The 19,782-nt window shown below is 39.5% G+C and overlaps 1 protein-coding gene across 1 annotated transcript in view; it reads right to left on the bottom strand.

Annotated features, from left to right (window-relative positions):
* Positions 1-1,433: 1,433 nt before the first annotated feature.
* LOC121138712 (melanoma inhibitory activity protein 2-like) overlaps positions 1,434-19,782 on the bottom strand; it is a gene marked incomplete at its 3' end in the record, with an annotated part of 36,220 nt that continues 17,871 nt past the window's right edge. The window contains exons 7-14 of the mRNA XM_040741346.1: positions 19,270-19,570; positions 13,349-13,407; positions 11,955-12,180; positions 8,298-8,356; positions 6,959-7,124; positions 4,120-4,230; positions 2,853-2,911; positions 1,434-1,659 (exon numbers count right to left, since the gene is read on the bottom strand). Of these exons, the coding sequence (XP_040597280.1) occupies positions 1,434-1,659; positions 2,853-2,911; positions 4,120-4,230; positions 6,959-7,124; positions 8,298-8,356; positions 11,955-12,180; positions 13,349-13,407; positions 19,270-19,570 (1,207 nt within the window). The remainder of the gene's footprint in view (positions 1,660-2,852; positions 2,912-4,119; positions 4,231-6,958; positions 7,125-8,297; positions 8,357-11,954; positions 12,181-13,348; positions 13,408-19,269; positions 19,571-19,782) is intronic.

The following is a 19,782-nucleotide window of genomic DNA, read 5'->3' on the forward strand; positions in this document are numbered from 1 at the left end:
ATCTGATTTAAGCTCACGGGACTCCCCTGAATCATCTCTCCTGCACAGAACCAAGGAAACCACCAAGATGAAACACTCAATGGAGAGAATCATATCTAATTAGCTTCCTAAGTAAGACGATGTGACTAAGGAAAGGTCAAAAACTTCTGAACAGAAAGTTCACTTATACTACACTCTAGGTCTTACCAAAGAGCTGTCTCAAAGGATCAGAACTCATCCCATGAGAGCAAAGGACTACTAGAAAGACCTGTATCTAAACAGATGGCCCCCTTGTTCTTCCAACAAGGGCTTGCTTAAACCTACAGATGAAGAAGGGAACCTGAAAATTTAACTCATCCTTAATCAGATCTCAAGGCACCTCATTAGTATTTTACTTCTAATGTTCATCAAAATATCAGAAAAATCAGAGTTTGTGCTTTCACAAAACATATACATTTTTCCTAGCACTGACAAAAAGTAGTCGGTTCATTGGATCCAGAATCTATAGCTCGGTAAGTACAAAGCAGTCTGTTGGTCTCAATATAGTGCATGCTCTCAGATTTTCATGGTAATAGAACTTTAGATGTGGGGGCAGAGAGCAGACACCTAGGACAACTAAGCCGGGTCTTGTCTAATACTGAATATATGATTTACTGTGTAGAAACTTGGGATTTCAAAGGGCAAAGTATGTTGTAAAGACAATCAATTACTTTTATTTGAAAATGTAAGGTATGAAGGAATTTCAATAAGTTCAACAAATTAGGAACATGATCTTAGATTCTAAATATGATCATGTGGGAACTACTAATTGGGAGACTTTAAAAAATTTAGTCAGTAATCATAAGACAAAATTATAACCAACTATTTAAATAATTGTCAAAGTACATTTTTATCAAAGGAAATACACATAATTTTTATCTTAAAACGGCTTCTGGCTGGGCATTGCTGGCACATGACTTCAATTCAGTACTTGGGAAGCAGAGACAAGTGGATTTCTGTGAATTCAAAGCTAGCCTGGTCTGCTGTCAAAGACTTCCAGGACAGGCTCCAAAACAATAGAAAATGCTGCCTAGGGAAAAATTTTTAAAAAGATAGAAAGGAAGAAAGAAACAAAGAAAGAAACCAATGAAGGAAGACAGTCAGGCAGCAGACAGGAAAAAAGGAAAGAAGGGAGGGAGGGAGGGAGGGAGGGAGGGAGGGAGGGAGGGAGGGAGGAAAAAAGAAAGGAAAAAATAGAGAAAAAATCTCCTTGTAAATTTCCTGATTTTCTGACTTATCAGAATACAGTTAAAATTCAAAATTCCGTGAGGTGAATCAAGGTAAAGCCTTGGCTTCTTTTGTTGCTGGACTGTAAACTATGTGCAATATAAACACTTTCCTCCTCCAGTTGGTTCTTGCCAGAGTTTTTCACAGTAACAAAAGGAGCACAGATGAAAGTTACATATACAACATACCTGGGTATGGTGGAAAGGGTGGTCCAGCAAAGTCCATTGGTGGAAAATAGTCTGTAGAACCTCCATAGATGTTTCCTGGAGGAGGCAGTGGGAATGGAGGTGGCCTTCTTGGATCCCATGCAAAGGGACGACCTCTGGGGTCTCTATCCAGGGGAACTGGTGGAGGGACGAAGCCAGGGCCAGGTGTCTTGCATTCAGCAGGAGGAATGTTGGGCACAGTATTGTTCTGTAACAGAGTGACAATCAGCATTCATTAAAGAGGCTTGATGGACAGCTCCTTTGCTGTGGTGTGTCAGGCATAGAAGAAGGCAGTCCATGACATTCCACAAAGCCTCCGTACAGACTCAGGTTTCCACAATTGTGAAGGAGACGCATATGCGCTAAAATAAGTATTTATGCTTACTCAGCAGATAACTTTAGGCATGGTGTAGTTTAGTCTACCTGGCTCTACCTGAAATACTAGTAAGTTCAAGCACAACAAAACAGTCATTTTTAGTAAAATAGGACTACCCCAGGTAGTGGAGCCACATGCCTTTAATCCCACAGCTCAGGAGGCAGAGATGGGGGTGAATCTCTGTCAGTTACTGGCAAGCCTGATCAATAAACTTAGTTCTAGGATTGGCTCCTTAGCTACTTGGTAACCTGTCTCAAAGTGAAAAACCAAATAAAAAACAGATAGCCACTTTGATCAAACATACACAGAGAAAGAACAGGAAACTGGATAAGATATTCATTATCTTCAAAATGAACAAAATCAATGCTATATTTTAAAAATACATTTTAATACTTTAAAAACATTTCAAGGGATAAAATCTGAAATAGTGTTCAGCTAGCACAGAAGCTTTAAAGTTCTACTAAAAGTTGTTCTTATTTAAGTGGGATACATCAGGTTTGTCTCTCTTGTTTGTTTTTGTCATATTTGTTATTTCACACGAATGGGTGTTTTGCCTGCATGCATGTCTGATTACCGCATACATTCACTGATTTCTAAAGCTAGAATAGGGATTCAGATCCCTTAAACATGGAGATAAGAAGGGTTGGGAGTCACCACTAGGGTGCTGGGAATCAAACCAAGGAACTCCAGGAGATCAGCCAGTGGTCTTATCCTGTAAGCAATTTCTCCAGACAATTTGGTGTTTGGAGGTAAAGTCTGCTTATATAGCCCACACTGTCTTTGAAGTTATAAGCCTCCTGCCTCAGCCTGCAAAAATGCTAGGATTACATGCACCATGAAAACCAGCTGTGATCTCTACTAGTTAACACATGGGTAAAAGCCAACAATGAAAGTGTAAATGCTAAGTAGAAGTATGTTTTATGAATATCTTGATATCACCTAGTAGAAGAGCTCTCGTCTTTTTCTAAGAACACCAAGAAACTAGTTGCAGAGTGCATAGGTATAATTCACTTTTCAATACTTACATTATGGTTACTTTTGTTATCATTCTTAGTAGATGGCACTGCTGACCATTCTGGCTCATCTACACAGGAAAATTAAACCAGGAAAAAATCATGAGTTCTCTATTTATTCCCAGACCGTTTCCAGATCCAAATGACACTGACACGTTCCACCCCCCTTCCTGGGACAGGGAACAACTTGACACAAATACACTAATATTCCATATGAGTGTCCCCAAAGCAGCCTGAAGCCGTGGAAATTTCAGTAGAACAGACATTTGTTTGCACTGCTCTGGTGACCATTCCAGCTGGCTCTTAGGCACTCTTGCTGCAACAGCCTCAGTGAACACCTGGGGAAAGCACCATCCACTTCCTGTCTTTTCTGTGTGCCCTCCTTTTCCTCAGTACATACTATATACTTGTATGAAAGCACCCTCATAGATAACTCAACAAATATATAATGAAGATTTATTTTCAGGATGTTTTTTCTTTCTTCATATTATTTACATTAATACCAACACTAGATGCACATATTTCCCAGATTCAGTGGGTAATGAGTGATAGTTTAAGAGTTCCTCACAGATTCAATCTAATACATATGAAATTATTAAATCAGATATCTAATTAAAAACAAGAACCCAAATTATTTTACGGGTAGTTTTTACACATCCATTGACATTTGCCAGCCTTATAATCTTTTCTGCTAAACCACATGTATGTAAATGGATTATGCACAATGAGAAGTTATCTGTGGAACAGAGTACAGTTTGTATTAGAGTGAGATGCACTCAGCTCTTACTATAAAACCAAAACTAACCTTTAACTCATATATTAGAGCACATGCCAGAAGTGTGAAACATGAAAATGCTGGAGAGATGGTTCCATGCTTAAGAGCTCTGGTTGCTCTTACACAGGACCTGTGCTTAATTCCCAGCAACCACACAGCAGCTCACAACCATCTGCTACTCCACGTCCCAGAAGTCTGATGCCCTGTTCTGGGTTCTCAGGCGACAGGCATGTATGTGATACATACACAGAAACACAATATAGGTGACATAAAACTAAACAAAATATTTCTCCAAGACAATGAGAAATACAAACTCTGGAAAATTAGGAAGGAGATGTGGCCTCATGAGCAATCTGGGATACTAACTGTATTAGACAATTGTTCAATTCTCAGACTCTATGCTATCATAACTATGTAATATCAGAAGCAAGCATGATCACAGATACAAACACACACACACACACACACACACACACACACACATACACACACAGTGCTTCTTACCCAAGTCAAGCAAGGGAGGCATATTGTAATTTCCATGTTGTCTTGGTCGAGGGAGTCTACCAGACTCAGAATAAAATCTATCTTGCCATTGTAGAGCAGCATCAGAATATGCTTGACATAGGATACAAATTTTTAGAATATCTTCAATACGGTAATCTTAAGTTTAGTTTACTTGTGCATATATTGACTTAGGCATTTCCTCTGCATACAAAAGTAAAATCAAACCTGTCTGTCACCCATTATTGGTAGGCACTAATCAAAAATATGAGAGATAGTGTATTTCCTATGCTTTCTTTTATTTTCTTTATTTTCAATTATTTTGAGAAAGGTTCTCTCAATATTGCATTGGAGGTTGTCCTGGCCCAGGCTTTGTTGGCTAGGCTGACTTCAAACTTACAGAAATTTACCTGCCACTGCCTCTGCAGTGCTGGAGTTATACGTGTGGGTCTCAGCCCCTGGCTTCCTTTGGGTTCTTATTCAACAAGTAGGTGTTGATACAATTATACCACATATTTAAATCTACATATGAAATGCTGAAACAAGACAACTAACAATAGGTGAAATCTGAATTCATTTCACCTTCAAATTAAAAATAGGACTCACAATAAAACCACATTAACATGTCAAACAGAAAACAAAACATGCCGCGGAGCAGCTGGAAAGCAAGAGGGAAAAACAGAGAAAGAAATTCTGCTCAACAGTTACATTGGTCATCTTGGCAAGCAGTAATCCAGAAACATCTTCAGTTTGACAATTTTCATGACCTTCAGAACTTGGGGTGTCAGTCGACACTGAAGGAAGGATCTGATTCAAGAGGTGAAGGAGAACACACAGCTCGGATGAAGGACATCTTCCCAAACACAGGTGTACTGAAACTCTAAAAAAAAGGCCTCAGGAGCCACCCTCATTTAGAATAAAGAAATGGTCACTCTTCATTCCTTGAGGAACTGAGCATTACAAGTAGTCAGACTATTTCACTCTTGAGAGGTGATGGCAGACTTTACTAAGTACAGTGTGCATATATCAATTCCCAACACAGAGAGACAAAGAAGGGGAACTGTGTGGTTTCGTTTTCTGTCCTGGTAGGTTAAGCAAACCTGACACAGACAGAATGGAGGGAAAGACAATTGAGAAACTTTCTTCATGAGATCAGACTGTAGGCATTTCTTAATTACTAGGCATTTCCTTAATCACTGGAAGATGGTGGGTGGTTCCATCCTTAGAATTGTGGTCTTGGGTCCCACTTTAAAGCAAGCCAGGGAGCAGGACCCATCACTTGGCCTCTGTATTGGCCATTGCTTCCAGGTTCCTGCAGTGCTTGAGTTGCTGTCCTGTCTTCCTTCAGTGAAGACTACAATGTGGAAGAGTAAGTCAAATCAATCCTTTCCTAGACAGGCCACTTTTGTTCCTGGTGTTTTGTCACAGCAAGAGTAAGCCCAAGTAAGATACTGTCCTTCTATACACATCAACCAACAGTGACAAGTTGCCTCCCATGGCCTCATAATTACGAGTTCATAGTTTGAACACCTTGAACTCAGTAATGACTGTCACTCTTATCTGATTTAAGCTCACAGGACTACCCTGCATCATCTCTCCTGCACAAAACCAAGGAAACCACCAAGATTAAACAGTCAATGGAGAGAACCATATCTAATGAGCTTCCAAGTAAGGTGATGTGACTAAGGAAAATTCCAAAACTTCTGAATAGTAGGCTCACTTATAATACATTCCAGGTCTTAGCAAAGAGCTGTCTCAAAAGATCAGAACTCATCCAATGAGAGCAAAGGGCTAATAGAAAGACCTGTATCTAAACAGATGGCCCCCTTGTTCTTCTAACATAGGCTTGCTTAAACCTAAGGATGGAGTAGGGAACCTGACAACTTAACTCATCTTTAATCAGATCTCAAGACACATCATTAGTATTTTGCTTCTAATGTTCATCAAAATATCAGAAACTCAAGAGTTTCTGCTTGCAAAAAATATATATACATTTTACGTGGCAATGACAAAAAGTAGTTGCTTCCTTATATCAGGGTCTATAGCTCACTAGGCAGAAAGTAGTATGTTGGTCTCAATATAGTACATGCCCTCAGAGTTTCATGGTAATAGAACAGTAGAGGTGAGGGCAGAGAGCAGACACCTAGGACAACTAAGCTGGTTCTTGTCTAATAATGAAAACACAGTTTACTGTGTAGAAACTTGGGATTCCAAATGACAAGTATGGTATAAAGGAAATCAACTGCTTTTATTTCAAAATGTAAGAGGATGAAGAAATTACAATACATTCAACTCATAAGAAAATAAGATATTAGATTGTAAATATAATAATGTGGGACTACCACTTGGGAAACAAATCTTAAAACAATTTAGTCAGTAATCATAAGACAAAATTTTAACCAATTACTTTAAATAAATGCCACAGTACATTTTTATCAAAGGAAATACACATAATTATTGATGGCACAAGCCTTCAACTCAGCACTTGGGAATCAGAGACAAGTGGATCTCTTGTGAGTTCAAGGCTAGCCTGATCTGCATTCTAAGACTTCCAGGACAGTCTCGAAATCTATTAAGAAACATTACCTTGTGAAGATTTTTTTAAAAGGATAGAAATGAAGTAAAGAAAAGCTCCTTGTAAATTTACTGATTTTCTGAAGTATTAGTACAGTTAAAATTCAAATTTACCTGAAGTGGATCAAGGTGAAGCCTTGGCTTCCTCTGTTGCTGGACTGTATCCTGTGAGTCATATAAACCCATGCTTCCTCCAGTTGGTTCTTGCCAGAGTTTTTCACAGTAACACAAAAAGCACAGAGCATAGATGGACTTTAAAACAGCTTACCTGGGTAAGGTGGGAAGTGTGGACCAGCAAAATCCATTGAAGGAAGCCTCCTTGGATCCCCTGCAAAGGGAGGACCTCTCGGGCCTCTATCCTGGAAAACAGGTGGAGGGACAAAGCCAGGGCCAGGTGTCTTGCATTCAGCAGGAGTGTTGGGCACAGTGGAGGTCTGTAACAGTGACAATCAGCAGTCAGTAAAGAGGCTTGATGGACAGCTCCTTTGCTGGGGGTGTCAGGAACAGAATAAAGTAGTCCATGGCATTCCACAAAGTGTGAGTACAGGCTCAGTTTTCCACAACTTTGTAGGAGACGCATATGTGCTATTCTAATTATTTTTACTAACTCAGCAGAAAACATTAGGCATAGTAGTAATAGTCTACCTGGCTCTACCTGAAAACAAGTACAGTTCAAGCACATCAAAACAGACATTTTTAATAAAATAGATATACACCATGTAGTAGAGGCACATGCCTTTAATCATAAAGTTCAGGAGGCAGGGATGGGTGGATCTCTGAAAGCTACTTGCCAGCCTGGTCAATAAAGTAAGTTCCATAGATACTGGGAAACTTGTCTCAAAGTGAAAAAACAAACAGAAAACAGATAGCCACTTGGATTGAACACACACATAAGACAACAGGAAAATATATAGGATATTGATATTTTCAAAATGACCAAAAGCAATGCTATATTTTAAAATTAAAATACATTTTAAGATTAAAATCATTTCAAGGAAGAAAATCTGAAATAGTATACAGCTAGCACAGAAGCTTTAAAGTTTTCCTAAAAGTTGTTCCTATTTAAATGGTAGACATAAGGTTTCTCTCTCTTGTTTGTTTTTGTCATATTTGTCATTTCACATGTATGGGTGTTTTGCCTGCATGCATATCTGCATATCACATACATTCACTGTTCTCCAAGGCTAGAATAGGGCTTCAGATCTCTTGAACCTGGAGATAAGAAGGGTTGTGAGCTACCACTCAGGTGCTGGAAATCAAACCAAGGTCCCCCAGGGTATCAGCCAGGTCTTATCCTGTAAGCAGTTTCTCCAGCCTATTTGGTTTCTGGAGACAATGTCTACTTATATAGAACACTATGTCTTTGAAGTTACAAGCCTCCTGCCTCAGCCTGCAAAAATGCTATGATTGCATGAACCATTAAACCTGCTTATGATCTTTACTATTTAACACTAGGTTAAAAGCCAGCAATGAAAGTGCTAATGCTAACTAGAAGTGTAATTTATTAATATCTTTATATCACATAGTAGAAGAGCTCTAGTCTTTTTCTATAAAAATCAAGAAACTAGTTGTGGATACATGGGTGGAATTCAATTTCCAATACTTACACTGCAGTCACTTTTGTTATCATTCTTAGTGGATGGCTCTGCTGATGATTCTGACTCATCTACACAGGAAAATTAAACCAGGAAAAATTCATGAGTTCTCAATTCATTCCCAGACCATGTCCAGATACAAATGACACTGGCATGTTCCACACCCCTTGCTGGGACAGGGAACAACTTGACACAAATATACTAGTATTAAACATTAGAGTTCGAAAGCAGCCTGAGGCTGGTGAAACTTCAATAGAACAGACATTCTTTTTCAGTGTGCTGGTGACCATTCCAGCTGACTCCTAGGCTATCTTGCTGCAGAAGCCTCAGTGAATAACTGAGGATGCACCATCCAATTCCTGAGTTTTTTCTGTGCCCTACTTTCCCTCCTCAGGACATACTATATACACTTGTATGAAAGCACCCTCATAGATAATTCAACAAATGCACAATGAAGATTAATTTTGGGGATTTTACTCTTTCTTGGTGTAATTTACATTAACACCTACACTAGATGCACATATTTCCCAGGTTCAGTGGAGAGTGAGTGATAGTTGAAGAGCTCCTGACAGATCCAATCTACTACATATGAAAGTACTAAATAAAATGACTAATTGAGAGCAAGAATCCAAATTATTTTACCGGTAGTTTTTACATATCCATTGACATTTGCCAGCCTAATACCCTTGACTGCTAAACAGCACATATGTAAATGGATTATAAGCAATGAGATGTTAGCTGTGGAACAGAGTAAAGATTGTATTATAGTGAGATATACTCAGCTCTTAACATCGTACGAAAACTAACCATTAACTCAGATAGTGCACATGCATGAAATATGAGATAAAATGAAAGCTCTGGAGAGATGGTGCCCTGCTTAAAAGCACTGGCTGCTCTTTTTTTAATTTTTATTTTTAAATTTAAATTTAAATTAGAAACAAGGTTGCTTCATATGTCAATTCCAGGTGCCCTCCCTTTCCCTCCCCTCCTCCCACGCCCTCCCACCAACCCATCCAATATGTCCTCATTTCCCCATGGAGGATGAGGTCCTCCCTGGGGGTGTCTATAGTCTATCATTTCATCCAGGGCAGGGCCTAGACCCTCCCCTGGGAGTCGAGGATGTGAGTGCATCTGTCATTGTTGGAGGGGGCCCAAAGTCTATTTGTATACCTGAGATAAATACTCAAGGCACAATAGATGACTTAGGCCTCCTCACTGACACCAACATTCAGGGGTCTTAATAAGTCCCTTGCTGGAATCTTTGTCCAAACTTACTAAACAGCAGAGTGTGAACATTCAAATTAACAAAATTAAAAATTAAAGGGGGATATAACGATGGACTCTGAGGAAATTCAGAGAATCATCAGGTTATACTTTGAAAACCTGTACTCCACATAATTTGAAAATTTAAAGGAAATGGACCATTTTCTAGATAGCTATCACTTCCCAAAATTAAACCAAGAGCAGATAAGCAATTTAAATAGACCTATAACCCCTATGGAAATAGAAGCAGTCATCAAAAGTCTCCCAACCAAAAAAAGGCCAGGTCCAGATGCCTCAGTGCAGAATTCTACCAGACATTCAAAGAGCAGCTTATACCAATTCTTCTCAAAGTATTCCCTGCAATAGAAGCAGAAGGGTCTATGCCAAACTTTTTCTATGAGGCTTTAACACCTTGATCTCCAAGACACAACTAAGATAGAGAACTTCAGGCCAATATCCCTCATGAACATCGATGCACTGGCTGCTCTTACACAGGAACTGTGCTTAATTCCCAGCAACCAAACAGCAGCTCACAACCGCCTGCAACTCTGCTTCCAGGAGCTCTGATGCCGTGTTCTGGCCTTCTCAGCCAACAGACATTTTTGTGATGCATACACAGAAATGCCATACAGGTGAGAAAAAAAAACAAAATCTATCTCAAAAAGATAATGAGAAATATAAACACAGAAAATAAGGAAGGAGATTTGACCTTATAAGCAATTTGGGAAAGTAATTATGTTAGCCTTTTGTTGAATTCCCAGTCCTCTACACTGAAGGAAAGATCTGACTCAACAGGTGAGGGGGGGACTCACAGCTCAGATGAAAGACATCATCCCAATCACACTGTACTGAAACTCTAAAACAAAGGCCTCAGGAGCCACCCTCATTTAGAATAAAGAAATTATCAGTCTTCATTCCTTGAGGAACTGAGCATTACAAATAGACTATTTCACTCTTGAGAGGTGATGGCAGACTTTACTAAGTACAGTGTGCATATATCAATTCCAAAAAGAGACACAAAAAAGGGGAACTGTGTGGTGGTTAAGCAAACCAGACATTACTAGAGAGGAGGGAACAACAACGGGCTTGCTTAAAGCTAAGGATGGAGTAGGGAAACTGAAAACTTAACTCATCCTTAATCAGATATCAAGACACCACACTAGAATATTTTGCTTCTACTGTTCATCAAAATATCAGAAACTCAGAGTTACTGCATTCACAAAATATATACATTTTGCCCATCACTGGCAAAAAGTAGTCCTTTCATTAGATCCAGGATCTAGAGCTCAGCAGGTTCAAAGCAGTATATACTGGTCTCAATACAATGCATGCTCTCAGATCATCATGGTAATAGAACAGTAGAGGTGAGGGCAGAGAGCAGACACCTAGGATAACTAAGCCGATTCTTGTCTAATAATGAAAATATGACTTACTGTGTAGAAACTTGGGATTCCAAAGAGCAAGTATGCTGCTGTAAAGGCAATCAATTGCTTTAATGTCAAAATGTAAGGGGATGAAGGAATTTCAATAATTCAACTAATAAGGAAACATGTTCTTAGATTTTAAATATCATCATGTGGGAACTGCTACATGGGAGACATACCTTAAAACAATTTAGTCAGGAATCATATGACAAAATATAACAAATTACTTTAAATAATGGCCAAAGTACATTTTTATGAAAGAAATACACATAATTTTCATCTTAAAACCGCGTTTAGATGGGCATTGTTAGCACATGCCTACAACTCAGCACTTGGGCAGCAGAGAGAAGTGGATCTCTGTGAGTTAAAGACATCCTTGTCGGCAGTCCAAGACTTCAAAGACAGGCTCCAAAGCTATAGAGAATCTCTGACTTGGGAAGATTTTTTAAAAGGTAGAAAGAAAGAAAGAAAGAAAGAAAGAAAGAAAGAAAGAAAGAAAGAAAGAAAGAAAGAAAGAAAGAAAGAAAGAAAGAAAGAAAGAAAGAAAGAAAGAAAGACAGACAGACAGACAGGAAGGAAGGAAGGAAGGAAGGAAAGAAAGAAGGGAGACAGCCAGGCATCAGACAGAGAGGCAGAGACAGAGAAAGACAGTGACAGTGACACAGAGAGAGAGACAGAGAGAGAGAAGAAGAGAGAGGGGGGAGAGAGAGAGAGGGAGAGAGAAAGAGAGAAAGGAAGAAAGAAAGGAAGGAAGGAAGGAAGGAAGAACACCTCCTTGTAAATTTCCTGATTTTCTGACCTATCAGAGTACAGTTAATATTCAAAATAACCTGAGGTGGATCAAGGTGAAGCCTTGGCTTCCTTTGTTGCTGCACTGTAGCCTGTGAGACATATAAACCCTTTCCTCCTCCAGTTGGTTCTTGCCAGAGTTTTTCCACAGTAACAAAATGAACACAGATGAGAGTTAACACATACAGCATACCTGGGTATGGTGGAAAGGGCGGTCGAGCAAAGTCCCTTGGTGGAAAATAGTCTGGACGACCTCCATAGATGTTTCCTGGAGTAGGCGGTGGGAATAGGGGTGGCCTTCTTGGATCCCATGCAAAGGGAGGACCTCTGGGGCCTCTATCCAGGGGAACAGGTGGAGGGATGAAGCCAGGGCCATATGTCTTGCATTCAGCAGGAGGAGTGGCGGGCACAGTGGAGTTCTGTAACAGATTGACAATAAGCAGTCAATAAAGAGGCTTGATGGACAGCTCCTTTGCTGGGGGTGTCAGGCATAGAACAAGGCAGTAGATGACATTCCACAAAGCCTCGGTACAGGCTCAGGTTTCCACAACTGTAAAGGAGACGCTTATGCGCTATCCTAAGTATTTTTACTAACTCAGCAGAAAACTTTAGGCATGGTAGTAATAGTCTACCTGGCACTACCTGAAACACAAGTACAGTAAAAGCACAACAAAACAATCATGTATAAAAAAAAGATATACACCAGGTAGTGGAGGCATGTGTCTTTAATCCCACAACTCAGAAGGCAGAGATGGGTGGACCTCTGTCAGTTGCTGGTCAGCCTGATCAACAAAGTGATTTCTAGGTTGGCTCCATAGCTACTGGGTAACCAACCTGTCTCAAGTTGAGAAACCAAATAGAAACCAGATAGCCACTTTTATCAAACACACACACACAGAGAACGGGAAATTGTGTAAGATATTCATATCTTCAAAATGACCAGAATCAATGTTATATTTTATAACTAGAATACATTTTAAGATTAAAAACATTTCAAGGAAGAAAATCTGAAATAGTATACACCTAGAACAGAAGCGTTAAAGTTCTTCTAAAAGGTGTTCTCATTAAGTTGGGATACATAAGGTTCCTCGCTCATTTGTTTTTTTTTCATATTTGTATGAGAGCTTTGCCTGCATGCATGTCTGCATAACATATACATTCACTGTTCTCCAAGGCTAGAATAGGGCTTCAGATCCTTTGAACCTGGAGATAAGAAGGGTTGTGAGCCACCACTCAGATGCTGGGAATCAAACCCAAGCCATCCAGGAAATCAGTCAGGTCTTAACCTGTAAGCCTATTTGGTATTTGGAGGCAAAGTCTGCTTATATACCCCAGTATGTGTTTGAAGTTACAAGCCTCCTGCCTCAGCCTGCAAAAATGCTAGGATTACATGCATCATCTAAACCTTCTTGTGATCTGTACTATTTAACACAGGTTAAAAATCCAACAATGAAAGAACTAATGCTAACTAGAAGTATATTTTATTAATATCTTTATATCACTTAGTAGAAGAGCTCTGGTCTTTATCTAAGAAAATCAAGAAACTAGTTGTGGATACATGGGTAGATTTCAATGTCATATACTTACACAACGGTCACTTTTGTTATCATTCTTAGCGGGTGGCATTGCTGACAATTCTGGCTCATCTACACAGAAAAATTAAACAAGGAAAAATTCATGAATTATCAATTCATTCCCAGAATGTTTCCAGATCCAAAAGACACTGACACGTTCCACCCCCCTGTCCCAGCAACTTGACACAAATACACTAGCATTCCATACGAGAGTCCCCAAAGAAGCCTGAGATCGGTGGAAATATCAATGGAACAGACGTTCTTTTGTACTGCACTGGTCAACATTCCAGCTGGCTCCTAGGCACTCTTGCTGCAACAGCCTCAGTGAGCACCTGGGAAAGCACCATCCACTTCCTATCTTTTCTGTGTGTCCTCCTTTTCCTCAGTACATACTATATACTTGTATGAAAGCACCCTCATAGATAACTCAAGAAAAATACAATGAAGTTTTATTTTCAGGATTTTATTCTTTCTTCATATTATTTACATTAAAACCTACACTAGATGTACATAGTTGAAGACCTCCTGACAGATTCAATCTACTACATATGAAATTATTAAATCAGATATCTAGTTAAAACCAAGAATCCAAATTATTTTACAGGTAGTTTTTACATATCCATTGACCCTGTGCCATTATGCCTTGATTTTGAATTTTTCCGGTGATTGCAGTTAAGAGATTGCATGAATCTTAGAAGGAACCTTGGACTTTAAAAGAATAAAACATTGTGATGGACTAAATGTGGTTTGCATTATGATATTGTTACAAACTTTGGGGGACAGGGAGTGAAATGTAATAGTTTGAATGTAACTGGCACCCATAATTTCACAGGGAGTAGCAGAGTCAGAAGGTATGGTTTTATTGGAGTTGGAGTGGGTATGTCCTTGTTGGTGGTGGTGTGACACTGTGGGAGAGGGCTTTGAGGTATTCTATGCTCAGACTAGCATACAGAATTTCAGTAGACTTACTGTTACCTACAAAATGTAGGACTCTCAACTCTTCTTCCAGCACCACATCTGTCTGTATGCCACCATGGTCCCTGCCTTGATGATAATGGGCTGAACCTCTGAAACTGTAAGGGGGCCACTCCAGTTAAATGTTTCCTTTGTAAGAGTTGCTGTGATCATGGTGTCTCTTCACAGCAATAAAAGCCCTAACTAAGACACCATCCTAAAACAGGACAGTTGCTCAACTATGTTCTAGCAGCTTTATTCATAAGACCCAGAGACTGGAAACAATTCAGAAGTTCATCATCCAAAGAAATGATAGAGAAATGTGGTACATTTACAAAATGCAGTGTCACATAGGGAAAAAAAACATGAAATTTGCAGATAAATAGAAGGAATTAGAAAAAATAATCCTGAGTGAGCTAACACAGACCTAGAAAAACAAACATGGTATATACCACTTATGAGTGGATATCAGCTATTCAGAAAGGATAATTATGCTATATCACAAACCCAGAGAGGTTACATAACAAGGACAGGTGGGGTGGGAAGGGATATGCTTTAATTTCCCTAGGAAAGTGAAATAGAATAGATTTAGTGAGTGGACTGGGGGCAAATGGGGATGGAAACAGGAGGGCCAGGTTAGGGTGCAGGGTAGGGGGAGAGAGTACAGGGAGAGATGAGTGGAATTGAGGGGTCATTTTCAGGGATGAACTAGAAAACCTAGTGCAATACAAACTCCCAGGAATCTACAAGGGTGACACCATCTAAGACAAGTAATAGGAGATAGAGACTGAACCTGTCATATTCTATAACCAGTTGAGGGACTGAGAGTCCAACTCAGCAGAAAAACGTAAAACGTCCAAGCAGTCCTGCCTGCAAAATATGGTGGGGTAAAGTGGCTCACAGCATGTGGGTGTGGCCAACTGTGGGGGTTTGAAAGAAAATTGTTCCCAAAGGGAGTGGCACTATTAGGAAGTATGGTTTTGTTGCAGGAGTGAGTCACGGTGTGGAAGAGGAGACGGGGGAACTGGGGTTTGTATGTAAAATGAAAAAAATTTTTAAAAATGTTTATGGACTTACATAACTATATGATATGACTTAAATACATGAATCTATATTCAGAAAGACATTGGAAGGACAAAAGCCAAAGAGACTTCACCTGGAGAGATGTGAACATCACTTCCTAACATATGCTTCCTGTTGTTTCAACCATTGTCTGCTTTTTAGCAAGGATTAGATATTAATTTTCTGTTTTGTTTTTAAAGTAAGATTATGCACAGAAGGTTACATATACCCTATATTTACACACTCCTATTGGTCAAAAAGCCCAATTCAATGTCTTGAGCTTTGGCGTCTCCCATTATCACTTCAGTTATGAATACTAATTGAAACAAAAAGGAAACTAATTGTGTTATTGTTTCAGGTTTCCGTCTTGATGCAAAGAACAAACTATGACTGAGCCAGAAACTGGGTCACTGGGATTCACGGAGAAGGAAACCAAAATTTATTACTACGGGCCTGAGTTAGTATTTAAATTATATTTGTTTTCTTGAGCTGTCAATTTTTGGTCAGATATAGAAAAATTATGCCTCTTGTATGCACAATAAAATTCCTAGTCTGTTTTAAGTATAAATAGCTCACAGAAAGTAAGATCCTGGTCCCGGGAGAGAAAGAAGAAAAGTGGTTTAAACAGAGATGTAATAATCTCAGGATTACAAATCTTTAAATATAATACTTGATTGTGGATAAACACCAAAATCATAAGTTCTTTCTTCATGGAAACAATGCTTACACTGATAAATTTCCTGAATCAAGTAATAAACTGGCAATGAAGAAGAACAAGCTCATGTTGTAAATATCTAGAATCAGAACAGGGGAAACAATGCATTCAGTACAAAGCTTATCTGTCTAGAGCAGAAACACCACCTGACCACTGTTCCCAACAACACCCAGGAAACATTCCAGTCACATTCACACTGCTGTGCTACAGAATGTGTACTCACTCCGTGCCTTGACACCGAAGAAAAACCCAACTGCAGGTGAAAACCACGGGCTGAACACACCAACAGGAAACTCATTGGTTGGGTCTCACTTTCTCCATTCCTATCAGTGTGCAAGACCAAGAAGAGGAACCCCAGTTCGAAGACACTTGAACTCCCTACCTCAGAGAGAGGGGCCTCGTGGCGGTTACACTGTGGCAACTCTCTTAACACAGCCCACAGGAAGCAATCACCAAGCTAAGAATAAAATGACAGTGGTGGTGGTACATACTTTTAACTCCAGTGAGGAGGCCTAGGTAATTTATTGAGCCTTGGGTAGTAGATCAGTATTCATGCCAAGTATGCACATGGACTTTGGACTCCCATCCAACAATGTGAGAGGCACTCTCACCCTGAACTCTTGGGGGAGGGTCTAGGCCCTGCCCTGGATGAAATGACAGACAATGGACACCCCCATGGAGGGCCTCACCCTCCCTGGAGTAATGAGGGGATAATGGGAGGGGGGTTGGGAGAGTACATGGGAGGAAGGGAGGGAAATGAAGAGGGACCTGGAACTGACTTGTGAAGCAAACTTGTTTCTAATCTAAATTTAAACTTAAAAATAAAAACAAAGAAAAAATAAAATAACAGAAAACAAAATTCCAGCTCTCAGACACAGGAAACTCCAAATTCAAGGCCGGCCTGGTCAACACAGCAAGTTAAAGGGCTACACACACAAACCCTGTGTTAAGAAACAAATAAGCAAAATCAATAAATGGATAAACAGTGAAAATGAGAGAGAAATTATGTAAGAAAACCAATCAGTAGGACCAGCAAGATATAGAGGAAAGGGCTCACTGTGCAATCCTGAGAACATGAGATGTGTCCAGAACCTACTGTAGAAAGATAATCTTCCAATTTTCCTCTGATCACCATATATTCTGCATGAGAGTGGACTTGTGTGTGCCTGCTGGCTCGCTCTCCTCCTCTACTCTCTCTCTCTCTCTCTCTCTCTCTCTCTCTCTCTCTCTCTCTCTCTCTCTCTCTCACACACACACACACACACACACACACACAAACACATTGTTTTCGAATTGTGTAAAGAAAACTAGTCATTGAACTAAGTTTTAAAAAATTCTGAAATTCATCATTATAAATTATCCCTGCTTTCTTTAAAGTGTAATACATATTTAAGATTTTAAAGTTTATTACTTTATTTTGAGTCATTCATATCTAACTCCAAGAAAGATACATATTTTGTAAGATAATTAAATCAGAAAAAAACACAAATGTATTCCCTTTTATATAATTTTTGTGTGCAGATGTTTTGTGTACATTCATGCCTGTGCACTAAACACATGCCTGGACATTACAGGCGTGCTGTGCACTACATGCATGCCTGGTGAACTACATGTATGTATATCTGTGCACTACATGCATGCATATGCACTACATGCATCCTAATACACTAGGCAGCAGAAGAAGCCATTCAATTGCCCCCAGTTGAACTGCCTTGTGCATGCTGGGAACCAAGCCCAATTCTTCTGTTCTGGAAGAGCAGCCGGTTGTAACCACTGAGCAACTATCTCCAGTTCCAGACACTTCTCTTTTGAGCCACTGAATTGTTGGTACAGGTTAAAAGAGTGATTTATGGAACCATGTTTGTGTCAAACTGGCTGGTTTTATTATTATCAATGTCAAACAAGACTTTAATTCTATCAAAATTTATTTGATTAAACATACAGGTACCTTTACATTTGTCTACAACCAGTGTGAACACATTTCTGATATAAACACACTGCCTTTTTGAGTTTAAGGTATCCCCATCTATCAAATTACATCTATAAAACTGCCATAATTATGGATGGAGTAATCAAAGTAAATCGTACTACCAAGAATAAAATACAATGGAAATAATTTACTCTTAAGATTCATATTTAAATCTTTATTTACAAAATACTATCCTGAGAATTATAAATCCACCCAGCTTCAATTTGAGCAAAAATATAGTCACGTAAGTAACAGCAGTTACATAAAACAAAAATGAAAAGAAATGACCACCAAGGAAACTGTCAGGTCTCCTGTGTTTCTGGGGGTTCGGGTGCAGGTTGTTAGGAAGGCAGAATCAAGTCTGGGGCTCTCATTTCTACTTTCAAGATGTGGGCGTGGGGGGAAGAACCCAGCTCTTGGGGGAAGGTAAGGTGGTGGAAAGCCCCTCGGTTGGTACACATTTCTCCCTGTTGGAAGATATGGGTAAAGGACAGTGGAATTTGAAACCCTGTAGTGCACACTGGTTAAAACACTAGCTCCAGCCCCTATTCCGATATCCAAACACTCACGCCACAATACTTGATCTCACAAATGAATCTTGACATTGAAAAATGTACTTCTTAAATACATGAGATTAATAAGAACATCACTATCAGTTTCAGGTGTATTTGTCCTGCCTTGGGAGGTACCCAAGACCTCAATACACTCAAGACTTCCTGTAAAACAGCTTTTCAATGGAGTAAAATTTTCACACTTAATATGAGATCTGTGATCCTGACCTGACATCCTACTAAAAGCATTTCCATAGGCCAAGGAACACCTTTAAACTTCCCACACAAAACTCATTTTATTCCCATTGAAGTTTAGGAGTAGAGGTGAAGGCAGAGAGCAGACACCTAGGACAGCTAAGCTGGTTCTTGTCTAGTACTAGGAAGCATCATTTACTGTGTAGAAACTTATTCCAAAGGGTAAAGTATGCTGTAAAGGCAATAAATTTATTTTAACACTGTAAGGGTATGAAGGAATTTCAATTAATTCAACAAATAACTAAATATGTACTTAGATTTTATATATGATGTGGGAAGCCTTGGCTTCCTTTGTTGCTGAACTGCAACCTGTGAGCCATAAAAACCCTTTCCTCCTACAGTTGGTGCTGCTGGTGTTTATCATAGTAACAAGAAGAGCACAGATGAACGTTGACACATACATGGACTTTTTTTTTTAAAAAGCCTACCTGGGTATGACCGGAAGGGTGGTTCAATGAAATCCCTTGGTGGAAAATAGTCGGGAGGACTTGCATAACTGTTTCCTGGAGGAGGTGGTGGCAATGGGGGTGTCTTTCTTGGATCCCCTGCAAAGGGAGTGTCCCTGGGGCTTCTATCCTGGGGAACAGGTGGAGGGACAAAGCCAAGACCAGGTGTCTTGCATTCAGCAGGAGGAGAGTTGGGCACAGTTGAGTTCTGTAACACAGTGACAATCAGCAGTTTATTGACTTGGTCAGCCTCTTCTTTCATTACTTCAGCATCCTGTAAAAGCTGACAGGAAAACAGTAACAAGGATGTGAACAATAACACATGTTTAGATGCATTTATTTACATGTTTATATGGATCATTAAAAGATATTAAAAAGGTAGGGCTGCTTCTTAAAAAATGAACTCAGATGTAGCTCCCTTTTATAAAGAACTTTCAAAACAGAAGACTGTGAAATAATATTCTCCAACTGATTTACAAGGTAAAGTTTTATCAA

The sequence above is a fragment of the Mesocricetus auratus genome, unplaced genomic scaffold, assembly GCF_017639785.1.
Source record: "Mesocricetus auratus isolate SY011 unplaced genomic scaffold, BCM_Maur_2.0 contig_11653_pilon_obj, whole genome shotgun sequence".
NCBI lineage: Eukaryota > Metazoa > Chordata > Mammalia > Rodentia > Cricetidae > Mesocricetus > Mesocricetus auratus.